Genomic DNA, 20,540 nt, shown 5'->3' on the forward strand with positions numbered 1-20,540 from the left:
TTTAATCTATGAACTCCCATATTTTCCTTCAAAAATCAGTTTAGTCACTTTAATCTTCAGGGTTTTACGTATAGTTCAGCACAGTTCTGCAGAGTGCAGAAAACATGTTCCCCCTGCCCTATAATGTTAACAAGGTGACATGTCCACTAAATAAAATGACAGATTGTAGACAAATTGATTTAGATTCATGAAAAAGCAATGATTGCTTTTCATGTCTAATATGGAGATTTATTTTTGGTCCTAAATTGAGTTTATAGTCTCTCTAATTCATACTTGTGAGCATCTTAATAAAATATATTTCCTATTACTTTAATTAAGTGAAAGTCGTATTTTGGCCCATTTTGTTCTTCTACATGTACAGGGTGTGGCTTCATCAATATAGCCCAGAATATCCATGATTACTGTAATAAGACACTAATACAAACCACACTGTGGTGTGAGTCATAAGTACGTGTAAGTAGCTATGACCAAGCTGATAATATTGAATTAATGTAAACAATACAGCCTTGTCTGGCTCTGTCCTCCCTCCACCACCAGTGCTTGCTATCTCTTTAACGGGACGGGCGGTGACGTTGGGACACGCAGCGGAGAGAACAGGCTGCTGTTGCCGGACCGACTCCCGACCGGGACCAGAACCGGCCTTCAACAGACTGACACGCCGTCATCTCCGTAAATCTGAGAGTTCAGGTTCTCAATCCGCAATGAGAGACTACTCAGCGACTCCGAGCCACGGAGGCGCCTGCATTCCGTGCTGCCAAGTTTGCGTCTTCGCCTTTACCGCATTTCTCATCATTGCAGAGAGGACGGCGCGTGAGTCTTACCTGGGACATACACGCCCGCTCATGAAACACACACACACACACACGTATTACACACGCCCTGCGCACAATTAATAATACCGAGTGCAGTATAATTTGCAGTGTGCTGGTTAATTGTAATTTGGTGACATGTGCCCACACGCAACCCTGTTGTGTTTTATTTGACTTTATTGGCGTGCGCGTGCGCGTGCGTGCCTTTTTGGCCATGTGACGGCTACAGCTGAGAGAGATGCTCGCATATTGTGGATGAGACAGAGAATTTGGGATGGCATGTTGTTCTATTTACTGTAAAAATCCAACATACAAAGTTGGACGTTTGTTTTCACGTTAGTGGCCGTCTCTTGTTGTCATTAATAATGGAGCCAGAGTCTGCAGTCAGCACCAGTGCGCCTCTCCCCTTTTTTTATACGCTGCATGTTATGACCTCGCAGCCTATGCAGCAAAACTGCAGACTCATGCCGGAGTTTTCCAGAGTTAAAGGGCGGTGTCATTTCAGCTTCTAGATCTCTCCTCAATAAAAACAAAGCGGGGCCATGTTGTCATATTTCAGCGCCCTTTTTTTGTGGAGGTACATGAATGGACGAGGGGATGGGCGTACCCCATGATGGGGCCTAGTCTGCCCGGACGGCCCGCCTGCTTGGCATCTAAAACGGTTCAGATTACAGAGGCATTCAGAGCTGCAGAGCTCAGCCAGGCCAGTGTGATGTGGAGAGGAGTCTGTATGTGGGATCAGATACAGCACTTTCTTATAAATACACCTTTGATGGGTTACAGGTTATTAGAGGTCATATATAAACGAGTCGGCACTCATAAAATACAAAGCTCTATGATCTGACAGACAGATTAAATGTTGTTTTGCTACTGTAAACACTTGCTATGCTGAGCACTGCAACAAAAGCCGCATTATACAAAAAACTGCCAGTTTGTTATTGACAATTACACACATGGTTCTAAGTTTAAATAATAAGTTACAATAATACAGTAAGAGATGAGATAAGAGATTGTGAATCTCATCTGTTTTATGGTCCTGCAATTATGTGTGCAGGTGAGGTTTGTCCAAATATGCACTTTGTGATTTACCATAAGCCTTTCTTTGTGTTTTTGGACTGAGTATACATGTGTTTTCCCTCCCCTCTCTCCCCAGTGATCTATTGCTTTGTGTACTATCTGTGGGTGGGTCACAATTACTGCTATGCCCATCTTGCTGGCTTCACTGCGCTGTTCCTGCTGCCAGGTGAGATAACAACAACAACAACAGCATGCCAATCTATGTTTACAACAGAAATAGAGAACAGATAGAATAACAAGAGATGTTAGATTCTGCTTACCAGTATGATATGTCATTGATTGTGAACGTAGAAGTAATAGACCAGACAGTGTATGGAGGGTTGGTAATAGGTAGATGGATGGATGTTGGATGAATTGATGACAGATACATATTTTATTAATATTTGTTTCATTCTATGTTTCAAAGGTTGGGGTCCTCAGTGGCTCAGTTATCTGTGGTACCTGTCAGATGGACGCATCCGCAGGAATTCTCTCACCTGGACGCACATACTGCACCTGGGTATCTTCAAAAGGTGGCCCAACCTCGTGCATGTGCATCTTTATGTGTGTGTGTGTGTGTGTGTGCGTGTGTGTGTAAATTAACAATAATGCCGGTGCTATCTTGAAAATGAATTAAACAAGGACAGTTTAAAATGATATTTAGACAAACTTAACATTTGTCTATGTCTGATTCTGATGGTTATGATGATAATGATGTATATACTGATGTGTATGTGAGCATTTCCTTTTTCTATCTGTTTCTTTTACCCTCAACCATCTCTGGCCTCCACAGGCTGTGGGAGTGCATGTGTCTGCCAGACGCGGAAGTGTACTGTGAGATCATGCAGCAGGCGGATGCATCTGCCTTACGTCTGTTTGAGGCCTTGGTGGTCACCCTCCCTCAGACGCTGCTGCAGACCTACGTGCTCATCTGCACTGATATAGGAATCAAATCTCCAGGTACAGACTCTGTATAGATGTAGAAAGCATGTGTGCAAGGGTGATAAGGTCTAAAGTAGCATGTATAATGTTGTGTTTATGGCTAGTGAAAGTATGTACAGTGTGTGTTTCTACATTTTCATTTAAGGGTAACTCAAACAGATAATAATAATAAACTGTGGCCCAATAGACCATAGTTGCAGACAGCTCCATGAGAGACCTGCATAACCTAATGATAACAAAATATATTTAAAGCAGATATAATTGATATTATTATTTCTAAAAGAACAATGTGAACACAATGTGAAAGGGGTTGCTCGTAGTGATGAACGTACAGAGAATTGTTACCTAAACCTGCGGCTCCCCTAAACCTTACAGAGTCTGTAGAGAGTTTCAGCTAATTGTTCACTTTTATTGTCCCGTTGTGGTCCTCACACACCAGATAAAGTGAACGACTATCTGAGGAACATAATGCCAGATATTTCCCTCAGGAGGTGATAGAGACTAAAACGGAGCTGAAACAGAGTGAATATTGCACTCACATTTGTCCGGTGACCAGAAACATGGCTCCTAATGAATGCTAATGTTAAGGCTGTGCGTTATGGAGGAAATCAAATAACACAATATTTTTGTGTTACATGTTTGCCATACATAACAACTTTATAGGCAATAATAAGTCAGATGTTTTGTTTTCAGATTGTTCTGTTGCCTGCAAGTGGCCAAAAAGTAGTTCAGCTTTAAATTGAACCAATTTCTCTACCATCTATTTCCAGTGTTTGTATGCAGCAGACTTTCATCTGATGGACAGTATAGCATTACAATGTATCAAAGTACTCACATTTCTTCTCCTCTCCGCCTTCTTCCTCCCTCCTCTGCCTTCCAGCCTCACTGTGCTTCGTGGTGTGTTTGTTATCTCTGGCCTGGGCCTTGGTCCTCTACGCCAGAGCCTGTTCACTCATCAGACCAGGACACATACAAATGACCCCCGCTGCCATTCTCTGTCGACTTCTGTGGAGGGTGGGCATATTTACACAACCTTCCAACAGCCAATATTCACATACACACTCAATGTAACGGTCTCAATTTAATGGGTGGCATATTTATATGAACATGTTGGGATTTGTTTGTGTGACAGGCATATTTTCTCTGTCTGCAGGTCAGTATGTTGGGATCTCGATTTGCTGTTCTCATGCTCTTCACACGTATCTTCAAACAGTGGACCCTGGGAGTCATTGGTAAGTCTGGTAGGGCCTAGTCTTCATCCCCAACCTCATATTTTTTTAACCTGACAAACATTTAATATTCTGCTGGGGAAGGATGTGGGTGGTGTGGGGTTTTTTTTCAGCAAAAGACATCTAATTATTGTTAGGTGAGTGGGGACACCCTGTTGTGGTTCACCTCATCTGCTCAGGTTGTCTGTAACAGTGTGTTTATATATTGATAGTTTAATATTTTATTGGTTGTGTGTGTGTGTGTGTGTGTGTGTCAGGTGTGCACTGGCTGGGTACAACTTTCTGGATGGTGTCACAGCAGACCGACATCATACGTTCAACTAGTCGATGGAGACTCTTCAACTTTGTTCTGGGAGCCATTCACATCTTCTTTTTCCTCAATGTGAAGTACGGTCAATCCAGATACCGCATGGCTGGGTTCTACCTGGTATGTGTGTGTGTGTGTTTGTGGTCTGTTCATGCAACATTTAAGACTTTAAAAGAAAACATTATTTTGGAAAAAACTAAAAATTATGATTTAATATAAATACAGTCTATCCTTTGAATTTCATTGGAGAAAAATCCCAATCTGCAAATTAATTTTATTTTAGAAAATGTAAATTTGAGAAACTATGAGTCACATTACAGCCATGAGTTAATTTATGAGCCAGTCCAAGTGCTGAAAACATGTATATTGCATGAAAGTGTCTCAAACACATCAGTTGAATAACAGTCAGATAAGCTGAATAAAAAACGGCAAAAGTTAAATGTGATGTGGAATAATTGAACCACCTTCCTCTCTTTCTGTTCATTCCTCTTCAGGCCATGTTCTTAGAGAACGCTTTTCTTCTTCTGGCCTCCTCGTGGTTGTTTACAATGGTGTCCTGGGACACTGTGGGAATCCCAGCTGCAGTCTTCTCTAGCTTCCTCATTGGTGAGACACACAACTACTCTGTATGACAAGAGTCGACAGACATGCTTAGCAGCTCTGCGAGGCTGTACACAGCTGGGCTTTGAGCTACAGGCTAATGTGGGCTTGTTAACATGCTCACACTGATGATGCGAACATGCTGATGTTAAAGCTATGGTTAGTAATGTATTTAAGAAACATTTGTTGCTATGTTTGTTGAAATTCTTTTTACATCCTGACAGGATGTAAAGATAATTTTAACAAATCAACCTGATCAATAAATCAAATGTCTGTGGCTGTAACAGGACTGTAATAAGCCCATCCAATGCTAAATAGCTAAAAACTGTTCTTTTCTTTAGAGTTCTAATAACTTGGACACACTCTTGCACGCCTCCATTAAAAGCCCTCCCTGTTTTTCTATTTACTTGTCCCTCTCTCTCTCTAGGAGTGATAGCGTTGGTGCTGTACTATCGTTTCCTCCACCCTAAGTCCTTTGAGATTTTCCAGAGTATTCGCCACAGGGGGATAAGTGGCGCCTGCACAGAGCGTGGATCAACACTGTCATTGGAGGAGAAAGTTACATCCACTTTCTATCACCATGCAACACTGTCCGGTTTGTTAAAGATCTGTCTGTCTATCTGTCTGTCTATCTGTCTGTCTTTCTGTTCATCATAAAGACTTTGGTTGTTACTCTTATCAGGAGGTGGGACCCTCATGGATCTCCCTATCCAATGGGAGGGATGGAAACATCACCACTGGCTGCTGATTCGCTTGGCCATGAAGACGGGGGATGTAACAAACATCTGGTCGGCATATGGTGAGGGGGGACTGGCCGGACTGATGGGTCTGTCTGAAGAAGTTCACTCCCCTGATGAACCTCATGTTCCTCGGGTTTGTTGCATTCTTGTTGTTGAATGTCCTGCTTAGAAGAGCTATTGGTTTTAGTAGTGAGACTTCCTGCAACTTGATCTTTTAAAAAAAAGGAGTGGTTGCATTACTATTAGTTTCAGGAGAGAGATTGAATGTATACTTGCTAAACCTGTCTTTCCTTGCATGCAGCCTAAAGTGTGATGTTATTATATATATTTAAAAGGGTTTCTCCTTCTTATTTATGCTGTGATTTGTCAGGGTCCCCTTATTCAGCAGGTTACCCAGATCTTACTACCTGCTCCTCAACCAGCTCCACCACAGGTGACCCAGGCTCCACAGGCAAGATCTTTATATGAACTAGGACAACAGTAGATGTATACTTGAAGCCACTATGTGTAGGATTTTGAAATGGAGACAGATGAGCTAAAAGCAACACATAGACTGCACACATTTTCACAGCGTTTGGCACATTGTTCTACAAACAAAAACTTTTTGCCATAAGACTATTTTTAAAAAGACGCTAATATGATTACTTAAGTTTTAGTTTGTCTTTCTGCCGTCTGAGGCTCAGCTGTCTGTCTCGTCCCCAGGCGAGAGAGGTGGTCCAGCCACCAAAGCCAGCTCCCTCCTGTGTCATAGCCAGACCAGTTAGAAAAGCTCCACCCACAACAATCCAGGATATGAAAACTTTTCCAGAGATCATCCCGGTCCACGAGGTCATTTTTGAAGAGAGCGCAGAAGATGTGTCCAGCGCCCCACCATCAGAAAAAGGTTGGATTCCTGATAAACACTGAACCCTGCTGGTGCACACACTCAAATCTCAGTGACCATGGAAGTGCTTTGTTACAATGTTAATACCTACCCTTACTACTTTAACTCATCTTTTAATCTTAACTATGAAATGTTACTACGAGTGGCATAGATGTTGATACATTCAATCTTTGCTAAAGGAAACTAAGTGTGGCTTATTGGTAAGCATTCAAGCTCATTTATTTTTTGCCCTTGAATTTTATAATACAAATCCTTTGTAGTAGTACCTCAAGGATGGTATTGCCTATAGGAGATGTGTTCTGTTTTAAACACACTTTACCTTTTCATTTTATTTTCAAAGGGGATGATGAATTTCAGAGTGCTGCTTACTGCTCACCAACACCTTCATCTCCCCTGCAACCAGACAGCCTCCCCCACATCGATAGCAGCGCTCTGTCCCTGACCGAAGCCTCATCCTCCGTATGTTCCCTGGACATCAAGACTCCCGTCTGGTCACCTGAACGGCGTTCCCCTCTCGTGATTGGTTCCCCGGAGAAAAAACCCTCACTCCCTGGAGAGTCCAGCACTACACTTTACTTCAGCGCGGATGCACATTCTCCCTCCAGTGGGAGCTATCTTGGCTGGGGCTCCGAGTTGTCGCCTATCTCCACCTACAGAAGTCCCTACCGGATCAGAGAGGCTCGCTTTATCACATCCACCCCACGCCTGGAGCCTCGAGCTAGGTCAGAAAGTCCAGGTCCGTCCCCTATTGTCATCACCCCTGCCACTCCTGGTACAACACCAGGCCCCACTCCAGGTGGGACCCCTGGTGCGTCGACCTCTGCTGCTTCTACGCCTGGAGCTTCAACATCTGCTGCTTCAACTCCTGATGCATCCACACCCGTTGCTTCAACTCCTGGTGCTTACACTCTTGGTGCTTCTACTCCTGGTGCTACCACACCCGGTACTCAAATCATTCCACTCACTCCAGTCATCTCCCACGCTCGCAAACAGATAGTCCAGCTTGTGGACAGCAGAGAGAGGATGGTATAAGGAGGATGGGGGGTAAAGGGGAAGAACAACTGGGTGGCCAGTGATGTCTTTTTTAGTTTAGCGGTTAAGGATTTATGTGAATCAATGTATTAACTAATTTGGGGAAGGCTTGGTGGGGAGATAATGGGCCCTTTCAGCTCAGTTGAATCAGTCATGGAAGGAGACACAACTTAAATTAATATTTTAGTTTTTCCCTGACATGCAGATACAAGGGTTACATTTGCAGAAACTTAGGAAGCATAGGTAGCACACTCGCCAACCACTGCAGGGGCATTGGCCCAATCCTTAATCATTTCTGACCTTGCTGTTCATTCTTATCAACTCATTTAGCAGTGTGTATGGTAAGAAAGTCACAGATGGGTCACCAGAGGAGTTAGAAGTGACAAACTTGTACGTACATGTACCGGGGAATCGATCAGTCTAAATAGGGGGACAGGGAGGATTTTTTCAATTCTTTACAACTGTCTGATTAAAAAAAAACTCTATACACTATAGATCAATATTTACAGAAGATTGCATCTTGGTTACTCATCTAAAGAAAACACAGTTACAAATTCACAGGTGCTAATGAATCTGGTGCATCACTTCCATTCGTTCAGATTAACCCTAAACAAAACTAACCACAGAAAACCGATTGAAATCGTGAGCTGTGATTGAATCACAAAGCGTTAACAATCATGTGAATCAAGGCGAAGAATTGTCAAAATCAACCGGGTAATTAAACCAGTTTACAAACAACTAACACACTGAAATGTATAAATAATGAAGACTTAATGCAAGTACAAGCATGCATTGATGTTATTAGGCTTGCAAAAGCGTATTATTCTTTTATTTTTACAAAACCTTTAGATAAGGTTGAACATCGCCTCCAGGTGTCACATTACATTACAAACATTACTGACACGTACAAAGAAACAGAGCTCCTATTTACAATCTGTAAAATAGTCAGATTTTAGTTGATGTCTATTTTCAAGAAACTATCACATAAGCAAATGACAAACGGCAAAAAAGGTGCAGCTAAAGTAGCATGATAATCTTTAGACTACACTATGATTATAACATGAGAATATGTCAAGGAAGATCAGAAGATGTTTCTATTGTTACAAGCATTTCATTTCATTTGTCTACTTTAATGATCAGATATACATTTTAACTATGACCTGCAGAAATGCTTTACATCGCTAAATAAGTAACAATGTTTCTATAATTTTAGACATTTACCCCATTTGGCCCTTTCCAAGAAATTGCATATAAGGGACTAAATTAAACGGGTCATTTTAGTGACGCAGAAAAGATGAAATACAGCAAATAGAGAAATTGCGCTGGACATAACTGAGTGTCTGTTCTTGTCTCTAACAGAGAGGAGGTAACTTTGAACACCTCTGAACATCATATTTAATTTTTAAATTTGTGTGTTCCCAAAAGTGATTGTTAAATTTGCCATTCTTGTCTGCTACTCTAATAATTAGCATTAGCATTATTCTGGATTGTTGGCGTTTACTCACGTTGGTTTTATTGAGGAGCGCACAATCTAATTTGGACATAGTCTCATATGAATAGTTAATAACTTAAAATGTCTTTGGTATTGTCTTGTAAAACCTGCCATACTCACAAATATGCTTCGTCCTTCCACCTATTCTTTAGTTGAACCTCCTACCTCAGCAAAACTGAAAATCCAAGTGACAAAACTAATTTTATTATCTTCTTATGTCTCAGTGAGAACATGTAATTGCTTACTGTACGACTGAAAACTCTTTTGTTTAACTGTATGAAACGTTTTTCCTATACCAGAAGGAGGGAAACCATAACAGAAATGTTGCATAAAGGTAAATCCCGGGTATAATGTGCTGCTATGAGTTTGGTCAATGCCAGTATTATGAAATATTATGAATATTATTTATTTCATTACGTGAAATCTGATTGTAATCATAGCATTAACAATACCAGTCTTCCATGTTTATTTGTCTATGCTATGTTATTTTACTTTCTTTCTTTCTAAAGAAATATACGTATAAAGTCAGGTCTATGTCTGAAACGTCCAGTTAAATGTTTGGTGATAAAACACATTCAGCTTTTTGAGAATATAAATCGGGGTTTATGGAACAAAGTACAGAGAAAAACATGCTCCATCAAACTGTGTCAAACTGTTCTCCACATACCAGCTGATAGATAAAGTCAAGAGTCACTGCATGTTACTCGTTCATCCAGAGAATTGTATCTATTCCTTCAGAGAAAGAAAACTCACTGTAACTACTCACACATTACAATAGTAAACACACGTGCTAGAATGTATGTGAACGCAAAAGCAAAAAGCCAGCTAATGAAATGTATATGAGTGCACTGATTAGAAAACATCTAAGCACACGCTTTAGACTGCAAACGATGCCTTGGCTTCTTGATCATCATGAATCAGCGCTTTGCCTCGTAGAGAGACAGTTTCAGCTGCCATGCTTGTCTTAATAGGTGTGTAGAACAATATGCTTTGCTTTGTGTACCTGATAATCTTCACTTTTGTATTTCCTTTTCTTTATCTGGTCACATTTACTGTTATGAAATGTGTGAACAGCTACGGTGCAGTAGTCAAGGTTTTGTGCGGAGGTTTCTCATGTGGAATTGTTTAGAGAGATTTCATTGAGTTTTCATTGAGAGACAGACATTAGTTTGCTGATCGAGTGTAACGTCACTTAGTCAAGACGGCCTCCATTTATCAACATGCATCACCTTGTCTCTGCAAGGATCTCCACAGAGCAACTGTGGTTGGTGATAGTGAGTCAATTACTGTGCTATTAATGTGACAAAATAAAATCATTAGTCATGATCAAAGATCAGAGCGCAGTGTTGTGTTGTATTGATCATCCTTATTCATTTACAGTCAGTTGTCTTTTAACATTGTTGTGCGCTTTAGACAAATGGAAATGTATAATAACAGTGTAAACGATACAGTAATAAATACACTGTAAATTGAGTATATTCAATTTAGGCTAGTTCTCCATTGAAATGAACATAATGTTGTTTACATTATCACAGGGCTGGATGGGGGTTCTGGGGCTTATTACCAATTTCAATATTAAATAGCTAGCATGTTACCCGCTAGCATAATGCTAGCTGGTAATATTGAAGGTTCTAATCTTGAAACAAGATCATGTAATAAAGCAGAAATCACCTTAATGCTATTATTATTATTATTATCATGGTTGATATTGTGCTTTAATTCAATCAATCCAATACAACTTTATTCATCGCTGCAAGGAAAATGTATTCAGCAGCTCACCACCCAGAGCAACAAATACACTCACAATAGGAAAAAGAAAAAAACCACACAAATGTTAATCACAAACTAAAAATAATTAAAGTTTATAAGCTTTAAACCTATATGTGCAATATTAGTAAAACTATATAAATATACAAACAAAAAGGGATTTATGCAGAATAGAGAAGGCAGACAACAGAGTAATGTAGTATATATCGCAATATTACCAAGCAGGGATGTTTTATATGCACATTTCCACAAACCAAATGCCACACAGTCCACTTCATTAAGTTAAATAATAGTTTAATTTAATTGAAACAAGAATGTGATTTTGGTTAGTTTGCCTGGTTAAATAAGAAAGTGTTGTTGGTCCCTCATACTTCAAAATGAGGATTTGCTCTTATGCAACTTTCTTGGTAAAACAATGAATACAGTTTGTGTGCTGTTCTTACAGTATTTTTCCCTATTCATCATTTTGAAAGTCAGATGACAGACACATAAAAGGAAGAGAAAGCTGCCGAACGATCAGTATGTTCTCTGTGGTCAGTGATCCACAGCGAGATACAGCTTGAACACCCAAAAAAAAGTTGTTGTCACCATCAGTTACAAATCACAAGTTATTTCTAAAAAAAAGGTCACAGCTAAACTAAATGTGGTAAAATACCAACATACACATACATTACTGGCAAGCATCGTGAAAAAGGTCCTGAGCATTATGCTTCATGTCATGATCTCTAGTCATTACTTTATGTCAGAAAATATTATTAGAACTTCCTTTTAGCAGATGTCCCAATCAGATAAATAACAAGTGACCTTAGGGCCTGAGTTGAGTTACTTGAAAGACATTATAGCGCAGAAACAAATATGAAGCACTTTATACTGACAGTAGCAAACTATTCACACCTAGAATGTGATTTTATGTTATCAGTGATCTTTTGTAGAATTGTAGTGAGATATGCAGATTCCTCAGTTTCCATTTCAATGTTGTCAACTGGTAGAAACTGTGCCGGAGGTTTGCTGTCTCTTCTATCCATGACAGCTACACTCAAATGTTGAAATTTTTCCATCAATATTCTGCTCTCATTATATGAATAATTTATGCCATATGCATTGAATGTGTTGTAACTCTATTATGTTGTTCAATCTGTACACATGACATATATTGCACTTCTGTCCATCCTGATAGAGGGATCCCTCGTCTGTTGCTCTCCTTAAGGTTTCTTCCTTTTTTTCTTGCCGTTAAATTTACGTTTTTCCTGTTCTGATGTGAGGATGTCACATGTGTACAGACTGTAAAGCCTTCTGAGGTGCATTTGTGATTTGTGATTTTGGGCTATACAAAATAAATTGGATTGAATTGAATTAAATACACCATTATATCAAACGTCCATTTCAATGGTAATAATGAAAAATAAAGGTTAAAATAATAATAGTAATGGGGGAGAAGTAAATAATAAAAGCAAATACATAGATTGTACAATTTCCATACAAAAAAATCAAAACATTTTTGTTTTCAATAGATATTTGAGCATTGATGGTGAAGGTTGTCCGACAGGGTGAGTTTCAGCACCACCTAGCGGTCAGCGGGAAGTAGTGCACATCTACTGCATCAAACTCTCTCGTCGTCACGTGTGTTTTTTTCCGGTTATATCTAGATTCCGATCAACATGTGTCTGTAGAGAAAACGCCCCTGATCGTACAAACCAACACACCCACAGACGGGAACAGAGAAGGAAGCGCGAGGTTGGGGGTTTCGGTGACATGAGCTGCATGCATGTGACCGGCTCACGTGGTCCGATAGATAAATGAAGAGGAGGAGCGTTTCTGAATCACAGGTTTGTTGACCACAGACAGACAGACAGACAGACAGAACCAGGAGCTGAAGATTTGAAGTTCACCTACAGCTGACGAACGAGCTCCAGGTAAACGATCTATAGGCATCAGTTAAGTTAAAGATTGTTTACACTGACAGTTAGCTGTCAACAGCTAACGTTAGCTTAGCTAAATATGTTTCAGTTACTTAAACTAGAAGAGAATACATTAAACGGTATATTCACTGAGTGACTCATTTGATACTCTAAAAGCAGTTTAAGCTCAAATAGTGGTTGTTGCTGCCTGACATATTTTAGGCTTCATGGTCAGAGGTGAAATATACACTTTAAGAAAATAACTTAAAACCAGAAGTTATTAAAATGAGCATGAAACTTAATCCTGAACCTTCAAGCACATTGATGCAACATGGAAATGGGAAGTGAAACTAGGTTGTTATGAGAGCTGGAGGCAGCCATTCTGTCCTCTGCTTTAACTAGACAAAAGAGAGGGGCTGAGACTTGTTTACAGATGTAAACATGTCGGTAACACAGCTGTGAACATGCCGGTAACACGGCTGTGAACATGCCGGTAACACAGATGTAAACATGTCGGTAACACAGCTGTGAACATGCCGGTAACACGGCTGTGAACATGCCGGTAACACAGATGTAAACATGCCGGTAACACAGATGTAAACATGTCGGTAACACGGCTGTGAACATGCCGGTAACACAGCTGTGAACATGCCGTGTTAATAATAGTATTATTATTATTATTATTATTATTATTATTATTAATAATTATGGCACCATTTCCAGCCCAGACTGTTAAAAAATCATTTCCAACCACAGAACTGATATGGACCTTTTTATTGTGTAAATCTGCATCGGCCCCCTTCCTGTCAGCAGGTCCTCAGCATTGTGACCGGAATAAGGAAACAAGTTGTTTCACTCAGTAGACGGAGAACAAACCAACCAGATCTATCAGATTATGTGACTTGTTGATCTGTGTGTGCGCGTGTGTGTGTGTGTGTGTGTGTGTGTGTGTGTGTGTGCGCGTGTGTGTTTTACCTGTTGTAACATGTTTAAGACATTCTGTACTACAGCATGTTTACCATTGATCCAATTCTTTCTCCTAGAGACACAGAAATTCATTTTACAAGAGAAGGAACATTACAGAATAATGCTTTGTGCTACCTACAGTAGTTTATCTTCAGAGATAAGAAGTAATAAGAAGAAATAAGAGATCTATACTAATATGCATCAGCATTGTCCTGTTTAGTTTAGATGTGAAAAACAATATGAAAATAAAATAAAGTAGCTGAACACAATTTGAAGGTCTCCTCCGGCTGAATCAGCCCAGATGTAGGTGGCTTTGGCACTGACTCATCCATTTCCATCTTCAACTTAACCGTCCCACATAAGGGGAAACGATGCCACACACACACACCACCCCCCCCCCCCCCACCTTATTTTTGAGATACTGCCAAAGAAAGGCCACACTGTGACTCAGCAGGTTAATGTAGCCGTTGTGAGTCTTGCTGCTGTGAAAACTGTGTTGAAAGTAACTGACATTTGACTGATTTTGGGCAGATCAGCAGATCTGAAGATTCATTTCCCCCAAAATTACATCCGAATCATTGTTTCAGCTACAGGGCAGTGTTCTGTGTGTGTGGTTCCACCACTTCTCTAATAAGCTGTTTTAAAGAAAGGAAGACAAGCGGTTGGAGTATGTCGAGATCTCATCCTGTAAAGGGGAATGTTCTGGATGTTACGTCCCCTTGTGTACTTTTTGCTCATGATACTTCATTGGCCTCAGCCATGTGATATAAAAACCAGTTTCAATGGAATTCATATTGTTTCTGTCCCCCTCTCTCTCTCTCTCTCTGACACACCTGAGGTGTTTTCATTGGATTCTCTTCTGCTTTCTCTGGAATAGAAATAGTTGTGTCTAAACGGGTGCGCTGCTTCCTAACAAGACAGGCCTGTGTGGCCGTGTGCCACTGCATGCACTGACTGTGTACAAGTCTAAGCTCCTGCAGAAGCCCATGTAAAGTTGTGTTTGTCAACAGACTGATTCTAAAGAAGCACAGCGTCTTCACTGGTATTGATTTTGCTGGACTTGGAGCATCCGGCTTATACTGAGCACAATCCACCCATCCTCTATTTAATAGGCTACATTATGATCTCTAATGTGCTCTAATGTCTGCAGCTGATATCCACTCTCGCCAGTGCATTTCACCTCCGATTAAACTGGTCTCACGTGTACCATTTGAGTGAGAGAGAGAGAACTGAGAACTGAAAGAGTGCATACATTTGAATTTGTTGGGGGTGTTTTCTGCAACTTGGGGAACTACGAGGAGGACGTATTATTCTTTGTGCTTTTTTAAAGTGGGAACTTAAACCCATCTAGTTTTGAAAAGTCATGTAGATATGAATCCAGGGTAATGGTTAAAATCACAGGACTGCTTACTGTGCGTGTGCTGCCTGCTTATGCAGCGCGTTTAACCACTTGAGAGGTCCATGAAGAACATGACTGAGGATAAGAGGTTTTCTCTGCTCTCTGTTTACGCACGTTCCACTTGTAGCTGCAACCAGAGTCTCAACGTCTAGTCAACTGTGAATGCTTTTTATCAGCCGAGTTTCAGGGCTCCAGTTTCAGAAGTGTGTGTTCAGGCATGTCATTGCTTTGTCTCAGGCTTGTTTTTATTTACAAGTGGAAGACTTTCTCCACATTAAAGCTTTTATAAACTGCTTAATGAATCTACCGATACAGCCACTCTCTCACTTTTGTTCTGTGTTTTCAATAAGATTTCCACCCTAGACTACTTCATGTACAGTCATCTGGGGTTAAGTACCGGATGTTTTTCCAGTAGTCTTTTTTTGTGAGCCATTGCTGTCGCTTCAGTTAATGGTGCAATGCAGGGATTCAGCGCATTGATATAGCAGCAAACAACAATTTGCTTGTGAATGTTCCTCACTGGGTAGCTCACGACCACTGCTCTGCACTGCTCTCATATGGCGGCGGTGCAGAAGCGTAGTGCCCACCCCGCGGTTTCCCCATCTGATGAACACTGTTAGCTCTGTCAGATAGTTCAATATGTAATCTGTTCAACAAATAAACTTGTCCTCTTAATTCTGTATCTTTCAGGCAAAATGTGGCGTTCAGCCTTTCTGTTATTGGCTGCCAGCTTGTCGGTGAGCCTGGCCAGACCCCGCCTCGAACCACTGTCCAATGAGATGGTCAACTACATCAATAAGGCCAACACTACTTGGATGGTGAGTTTCGGGGGTTTTGTTGTTTCTGATTTTCTTTCTTAGTTCTATTTGACTTAATCTCGCTCCTCTCTCGCAGGCTGGTCACAACTTCCATAATGTCGACTACAGTTATATCAGGAGACTCTGCGGTACGATGCTGAAGGGACCTAAGCTGCCAATCATGTGAGTCTTGATCGGGAAACACAGGAAACGAAATTTCAGATTAATATTTCATTATGCTTGCATATCATTGAGAGTGAGTATTTGCTATGCTGGACATATATGCACCGTGTACATTTGTACGTACAAACACAAGCAGTGGTTTCAGTGTCATGGACCAAAACTCTGCCCCCCCCCCCCCCACCCCCACCTGCTGTAGTAGCGCACAGTAATACTTGACTCCATAACACTGTTTTACTCTGCAGGGTTCAGTATGCTGGAAACCTGAAGCTGCCGAAAAACTTTGACTCCAGAGAGCAGTGGCCCAATTGTCCCACTCTGAAGGAGATCAGAGACCAGGGCTCCTGTGGATCCTGCTGGGTGAGATAAAAACTCAACTCATTTAATATGTTTTGTATTTTGTATTCAGATTTTCTGGGGCCGTATCTTAATTAATGGCACACCAGCAATAAGTGTACAGGAGAGGGGTTTTTTAAATGTTGAGGTGCCCTCTTATCTGCATGGCAAGTGACCTCTTTCACAGCCAGTGGCAGTCACACGGCCCGTCATTTATGGTCATTTAAATATTTTTCTGCCCCCGCATTCCTCATAGACCAGCCCTACTCTGCCTCTGATTGGCTAGTACTTGTTGCCTTCTTTGCAGAATTTGTTAATTAGTGATGAACAAGACGATGGAAGTTTGTGAGGGTTAATGATTTCTCCTTGGATGGATTGTCATCAGAATGGTGAGCTTATTGTATAGTGCTGTGATATATAATTACAATGTCCTGACAAACAAGACCTTTTTTTTTTCTTTTAACCCTCAACTCGGACAACAAAAAACTCCCCTCAAACTGTGTTAGTGTGTCTGTGTCATGTCTTGGTTTTTCTGCCCACAGGCATTTGGCGCTGCAGAGGCCATCTCTGACCGAGTGTGTATCCACAGCAATGCCAAGGTCAGCGTGGAGATCTCCTCCGAGGATCTGCTGAGCTGCTGCGAGAGCTGTGGCATGGGGTGAGAGGCAGTAATGTGTGAACGGTCTTCAAATGTCTCCAGTAGACGATTGCAGTGACCTGCTTTATGTGGACCATACCTTATCCGTACCAAATGGTTTGAGATTTGAATTGATGGGTATTTAATGGGAGGAGAGAATGAATTAACTCAACACAAGCTCTCCATCAATGACCCGATGAGAAGATAGAAGTCCGATAATGTGTAGGAATGCAATACGCAGAATTAGTATCTGCGCCAAAACTGACCTTTAGTAAGTGGATCAGGCCATGACATCAGTGATCCACATGACACACAGTGGCCTCAATGTAACGTGACAGCAAGATGATTCCAGGTGATGAGGTATACATATTTTAAAGCAGAAACAGTACAACTGCAAGAGGTAGGATTCAGAATCTGTATTGGTTGATGAAAAGTCAGGCAGGTGCCTCCCGAATATTGTACAGTGTGAGCATTTGAAATTGGAGACAGGGAGTGCATAGTGGTTGTTTTGTAAAGGTGGATTAAAAAAACAAACGTTTCTCTATTTAGCTGTAATGGTGGCTACCCTTCAGCTGCCTGGGTCTTCTGGACCAATGAGGGGCTGGTCTCTGGCGGTCTCTATGACTCCCACATTGGTAAGTTTTGTGTGTGTGTGTGTGAGACTCCCGCAGTGGTACGTGTGTGTGTGTGTGTGTGTGTGTGTGTGGTGTGTACAACCCTGATCTTTGCGTGTGTGTGTGTGTGTGTGTGTGTGTGTGTGTGTGTGTGTGTGTGTGTACAGGTTGTCGGCCCTACACCATCCCCCCCTGTGAACACCATGTGAATGGCAGCAGACCCTCCTGCTCTGGGGAGGGTGGAGATACACCCAAGTGCATCGCACAGTGTGAAGCTGGATACACACCCAGCTACAAAGTGGACAAGCACTTTGGTAAGAAAAGAGAAGCATGCTAACAATAGCTCTGTGTCTCTTCACACACACCAGGATTTAGTATATGAAATAATATTTGAACTGTATATTGCTCTGAAAAGGTGTTTCTACAATACATCTTGTTGTAATGCTTGGATGTTATTGGATGTGGCTCTGTTGAAGAATACAGCATGAAAAACAAAATGGAAATTATTTGAGTAGTAAACGGACTCAGTTGAAGCATGATTTATTATCATGAAATATGTAAGATCATAGTGCATGAATACAAACATGTTTTTGTAAAGAAAGAAATTCTGGTTACTCAGACAATTTATTAATAGGTCGTATTAAATCTAGAATCAATAGTCAAAACTTATATTTATTTGTATACATTTAAACTGACTGAAATCTTACACATGCATAGTATTTATTAGATATTTTATAAAGATATTTTGTATGGATCCGGTCATGTCCCATTAATCACTCTTGTATGTCCTACAAGCAGCATGTTTATGTCCTAAAATGAGCCTAACCCTGGTCTTGGTGAATACAGCTGTGTTTGCACACACACACACACACACACTCAGCACAGGTTCCTAACTCACAATGTGTTGCAGGTAAATCGTCGTACAGCGTGCTGTCAGATGAGACGCAGATTCAGGCTGAGATAAGCAAGAATGGCCCAGTAGAGGGAGCCTTTATCGTCTATGAAGATTTTCCGCTGTACAAGTCTGGTAAGAACACCTGCAACACCAACAGACAAATGTAGTACAAACACACGCAATACTGAGTGCTTGTACACTCGCAACCTGTTGAGAACAGGGTGAACGCTCATTGATTCTTTAAAATGATGTCCCTTGACTTCTTCCAGGTGTGTATCAGCATGTGTCTGGGTCTGAGTTGGGTGGTCATGCCATTAAGATCTTGGGCTGGGGAGAGGAGGATGGTGTTCCCTACTGGCTCTGTGCCAACTCCTGGAACACTGACTGGGGTGATAACGGTGAGCAGAGACGCGTATTTCATAAATTAACTAACATCCATACACCGATAGTCTCGATAGTATATAAACAGTAGCCCTTCTGTTTATATTTATGAAGGGAATGGAATATTCAGAATCCCTTCAGTGTAATACAGTCGGGTGGCTGTAGCTCAGTGGGTGAGCGGTTTGATCCCCGGCTCCTTCTGTCAGCGAGACACTGAACCCCAAGTTCACTGCTCACTGCTCCTAAATGCTTATACCTGGCAGCCGTTCTAAATATCAGACACAAATACACATACCTTATGTTCTCACATGTACAATATCTCCATATTTGTTACTTACAAATAACAATTGCTCATGTTGGGTCAAATCTCTTATTTTTTCCAATGTGTGTAACTGCCCTGTGGTCTGTTTCTGGTCTTCAGGATTCTTTAAGATCCTGCGAGGATCGGATCACTGTGGTATTGAGTCTGAGATCGTGGCGGGGATTCCCAAATAAATTCAAAGGTAAGACAACAAACCTATGTAAGGGCAATATTAAGTTTGTTTACTGTGTGCCTCTACAGTATAACGCTGCCACTGGTACAATGTCATAAACCTGACTGGAGAATGCACGGCTTTGTATTTGTGTATAAGCCCCATAGCTGCAGCTGTACCACCCCAGTAGCTCCCATTTCAAGTCTGAGAAGCTATTGTCTTTGTGAAACCCTCAACAAAAGTATAAACGTATGCATGTAGCTTCAGGTCTGTGGCTGACTGTCTGTTTCTCTCTTGCAGGTTTTGAGCTGCGGCGTCATTACTCAACCACGAGAGAGCGACACACTCAGAATGCCTCCTCTCAAACTCTTTTAACAGCTTTTAGTCCTTTTTTTAGATAAAGCCCTCTGATCACCTTGCACACATATTGCATGTGGTTTTCTTTTGACAAACAGACAGAAGAAACTCTAGAGCAACCTTCACCTCATCTATTAGCAGATAGAATATGTGCCTGAGCACAAATCAGCATTGTTTTATTGAATGTGTCTTTTTGTGAATGAGCTGTTGCAAGGTCTTGTTCCTTCATCTCTTAAAGCAATTGTTAATCAAAGTTGCACAGGAGGGAAATGGTTTTTAAAACAGTTAGGTGCATTTCATTTTTCTCAGGTGATTTGAAGCATATAGTCACTGTTGTAGAACTGTATTTGTTCCCCATGTCGTCACATTTTCGGCACTGACAACACAGCCCATGACTGAGAGAAATTACAAGACTCCAATACAACAGAGACTCTTCGAAAGTGTCCAATTTTTAATGAACACAGCTTTTCATATTTGACATTTCAACATTCAACATTTTCAGTGCCACAAATGCCACTCCATAATGTTAGGATGTACCCATTGTGATTGGTGCCTGTTAGTGTTTTTAAGTTTTGTGTATCGGATGAGAAATTGAACTTTCTTTTTAAAAATTTTGGTTGATAATGGGATGTTTTTATTGTCTGCCTGTATCAATCAAAATATCGGCGCATAACTGTTTTGTTCTGAAATAAATAAAACAATGAGGCTCTCAATGTTGTGTTGTTACTCATGAATACAGATGCTGGTATT

General features: G+C 41.0%; 2 protein-coding genes across 3 annotated transcripts; both read left to right on the top strand.

Annotated features, from left to right (window-relative positions):
• The first annotated feature begins 540 nt into the window (after window positions 1–540).
• On the top strand, window positions 541–11,936 carry xkr5b (XK related 5b). 2 transcript variants are annotated; one of them, XM_031846835.1, is made up of 13 exons: window positions 541–810; window positions 1,963–2,052; window positions 2,293–2,398; window positions 2,659–2,825; window positions 3,688–3,821; window positions 3,961–4,039; window positions 4,294–4,463; window positions 4,838–4,949; window positions 5,371–5,538; window positions 5,626–5,816; window positions 6,054–6,116; window positions 6,386–6,566; window positions 6,907–11,936. In XM_031846835.1, exons 1-13 carry the CDS (start codon window positions 702–704, stop codon window positions 7,596–7,598), a joined length of 2,262 nt encoding a protein of 753 aa, XP_031702695.1. In that variant the 5' UTR covers window positions 541–701; the 3' UTR covers window positions 7,599–11,936. The 2 variants fall into 2 exon arrangements, with proteins under 2 accessions (XP_031702695.1, XP_031702694.1); XM_031846834.1 differs by having other exon boundaries at window positions 542–810; window positions 6,054–6,134; window positions 6,907–11,935.
• A 697-nt stretch (window positions 11,937–12,633) lies between these two features.
• On the top strand, window positions 12,634–20,503 carry ctsba (cathepsin Ba). The gene is made up of 11 exons (XM_031846287.1): window positions 12,634–12,770; window positions 15,811–15,938; window positions 16,015–16,100; window positions 16,343–16,457; window positions 16,976–17,091; window positions 17,620–17,705; window positions 17,852–17,998; window positions 18,595–18,711; window positions 18,849–18,977; window positions 19,382–19,463; window positions 19,734–20,503. Exons 2-10 carry the CDS (start codon window positions 15,816–15,818, stop codon window positions 19,453–19,455), a joined length of 993 nt encoding a protein of 330 aa, XP_031702147.1. The 5' UTR covers window positions 12,634–12,770; window positions 15,811–15,815; the 3' UTR covers window positions 19,456–19,463; window positions 19,734–20,503.
• Window positions 20,504–20,540: the final 37 nt, after the last annotated feature.

The sequence above is a fragment of the Anarrhichthys ocellatus genome, unplaced genomic scaffold, assembly GCF_004355925.1.
Source record: "Anarrhichthys ocellatus isolate YVR2014 unplaced genomic scaffold, GSC_Weel_1.0 scaffold6, whole genome shotgun sequence".
Lineage (NCBI taxonomy): Eukaryota > Metazoa > Chordata > Actinopteri > Perciformes > Anarhichadidae > Anarrhichthys > Anarrhichthys ocellatus.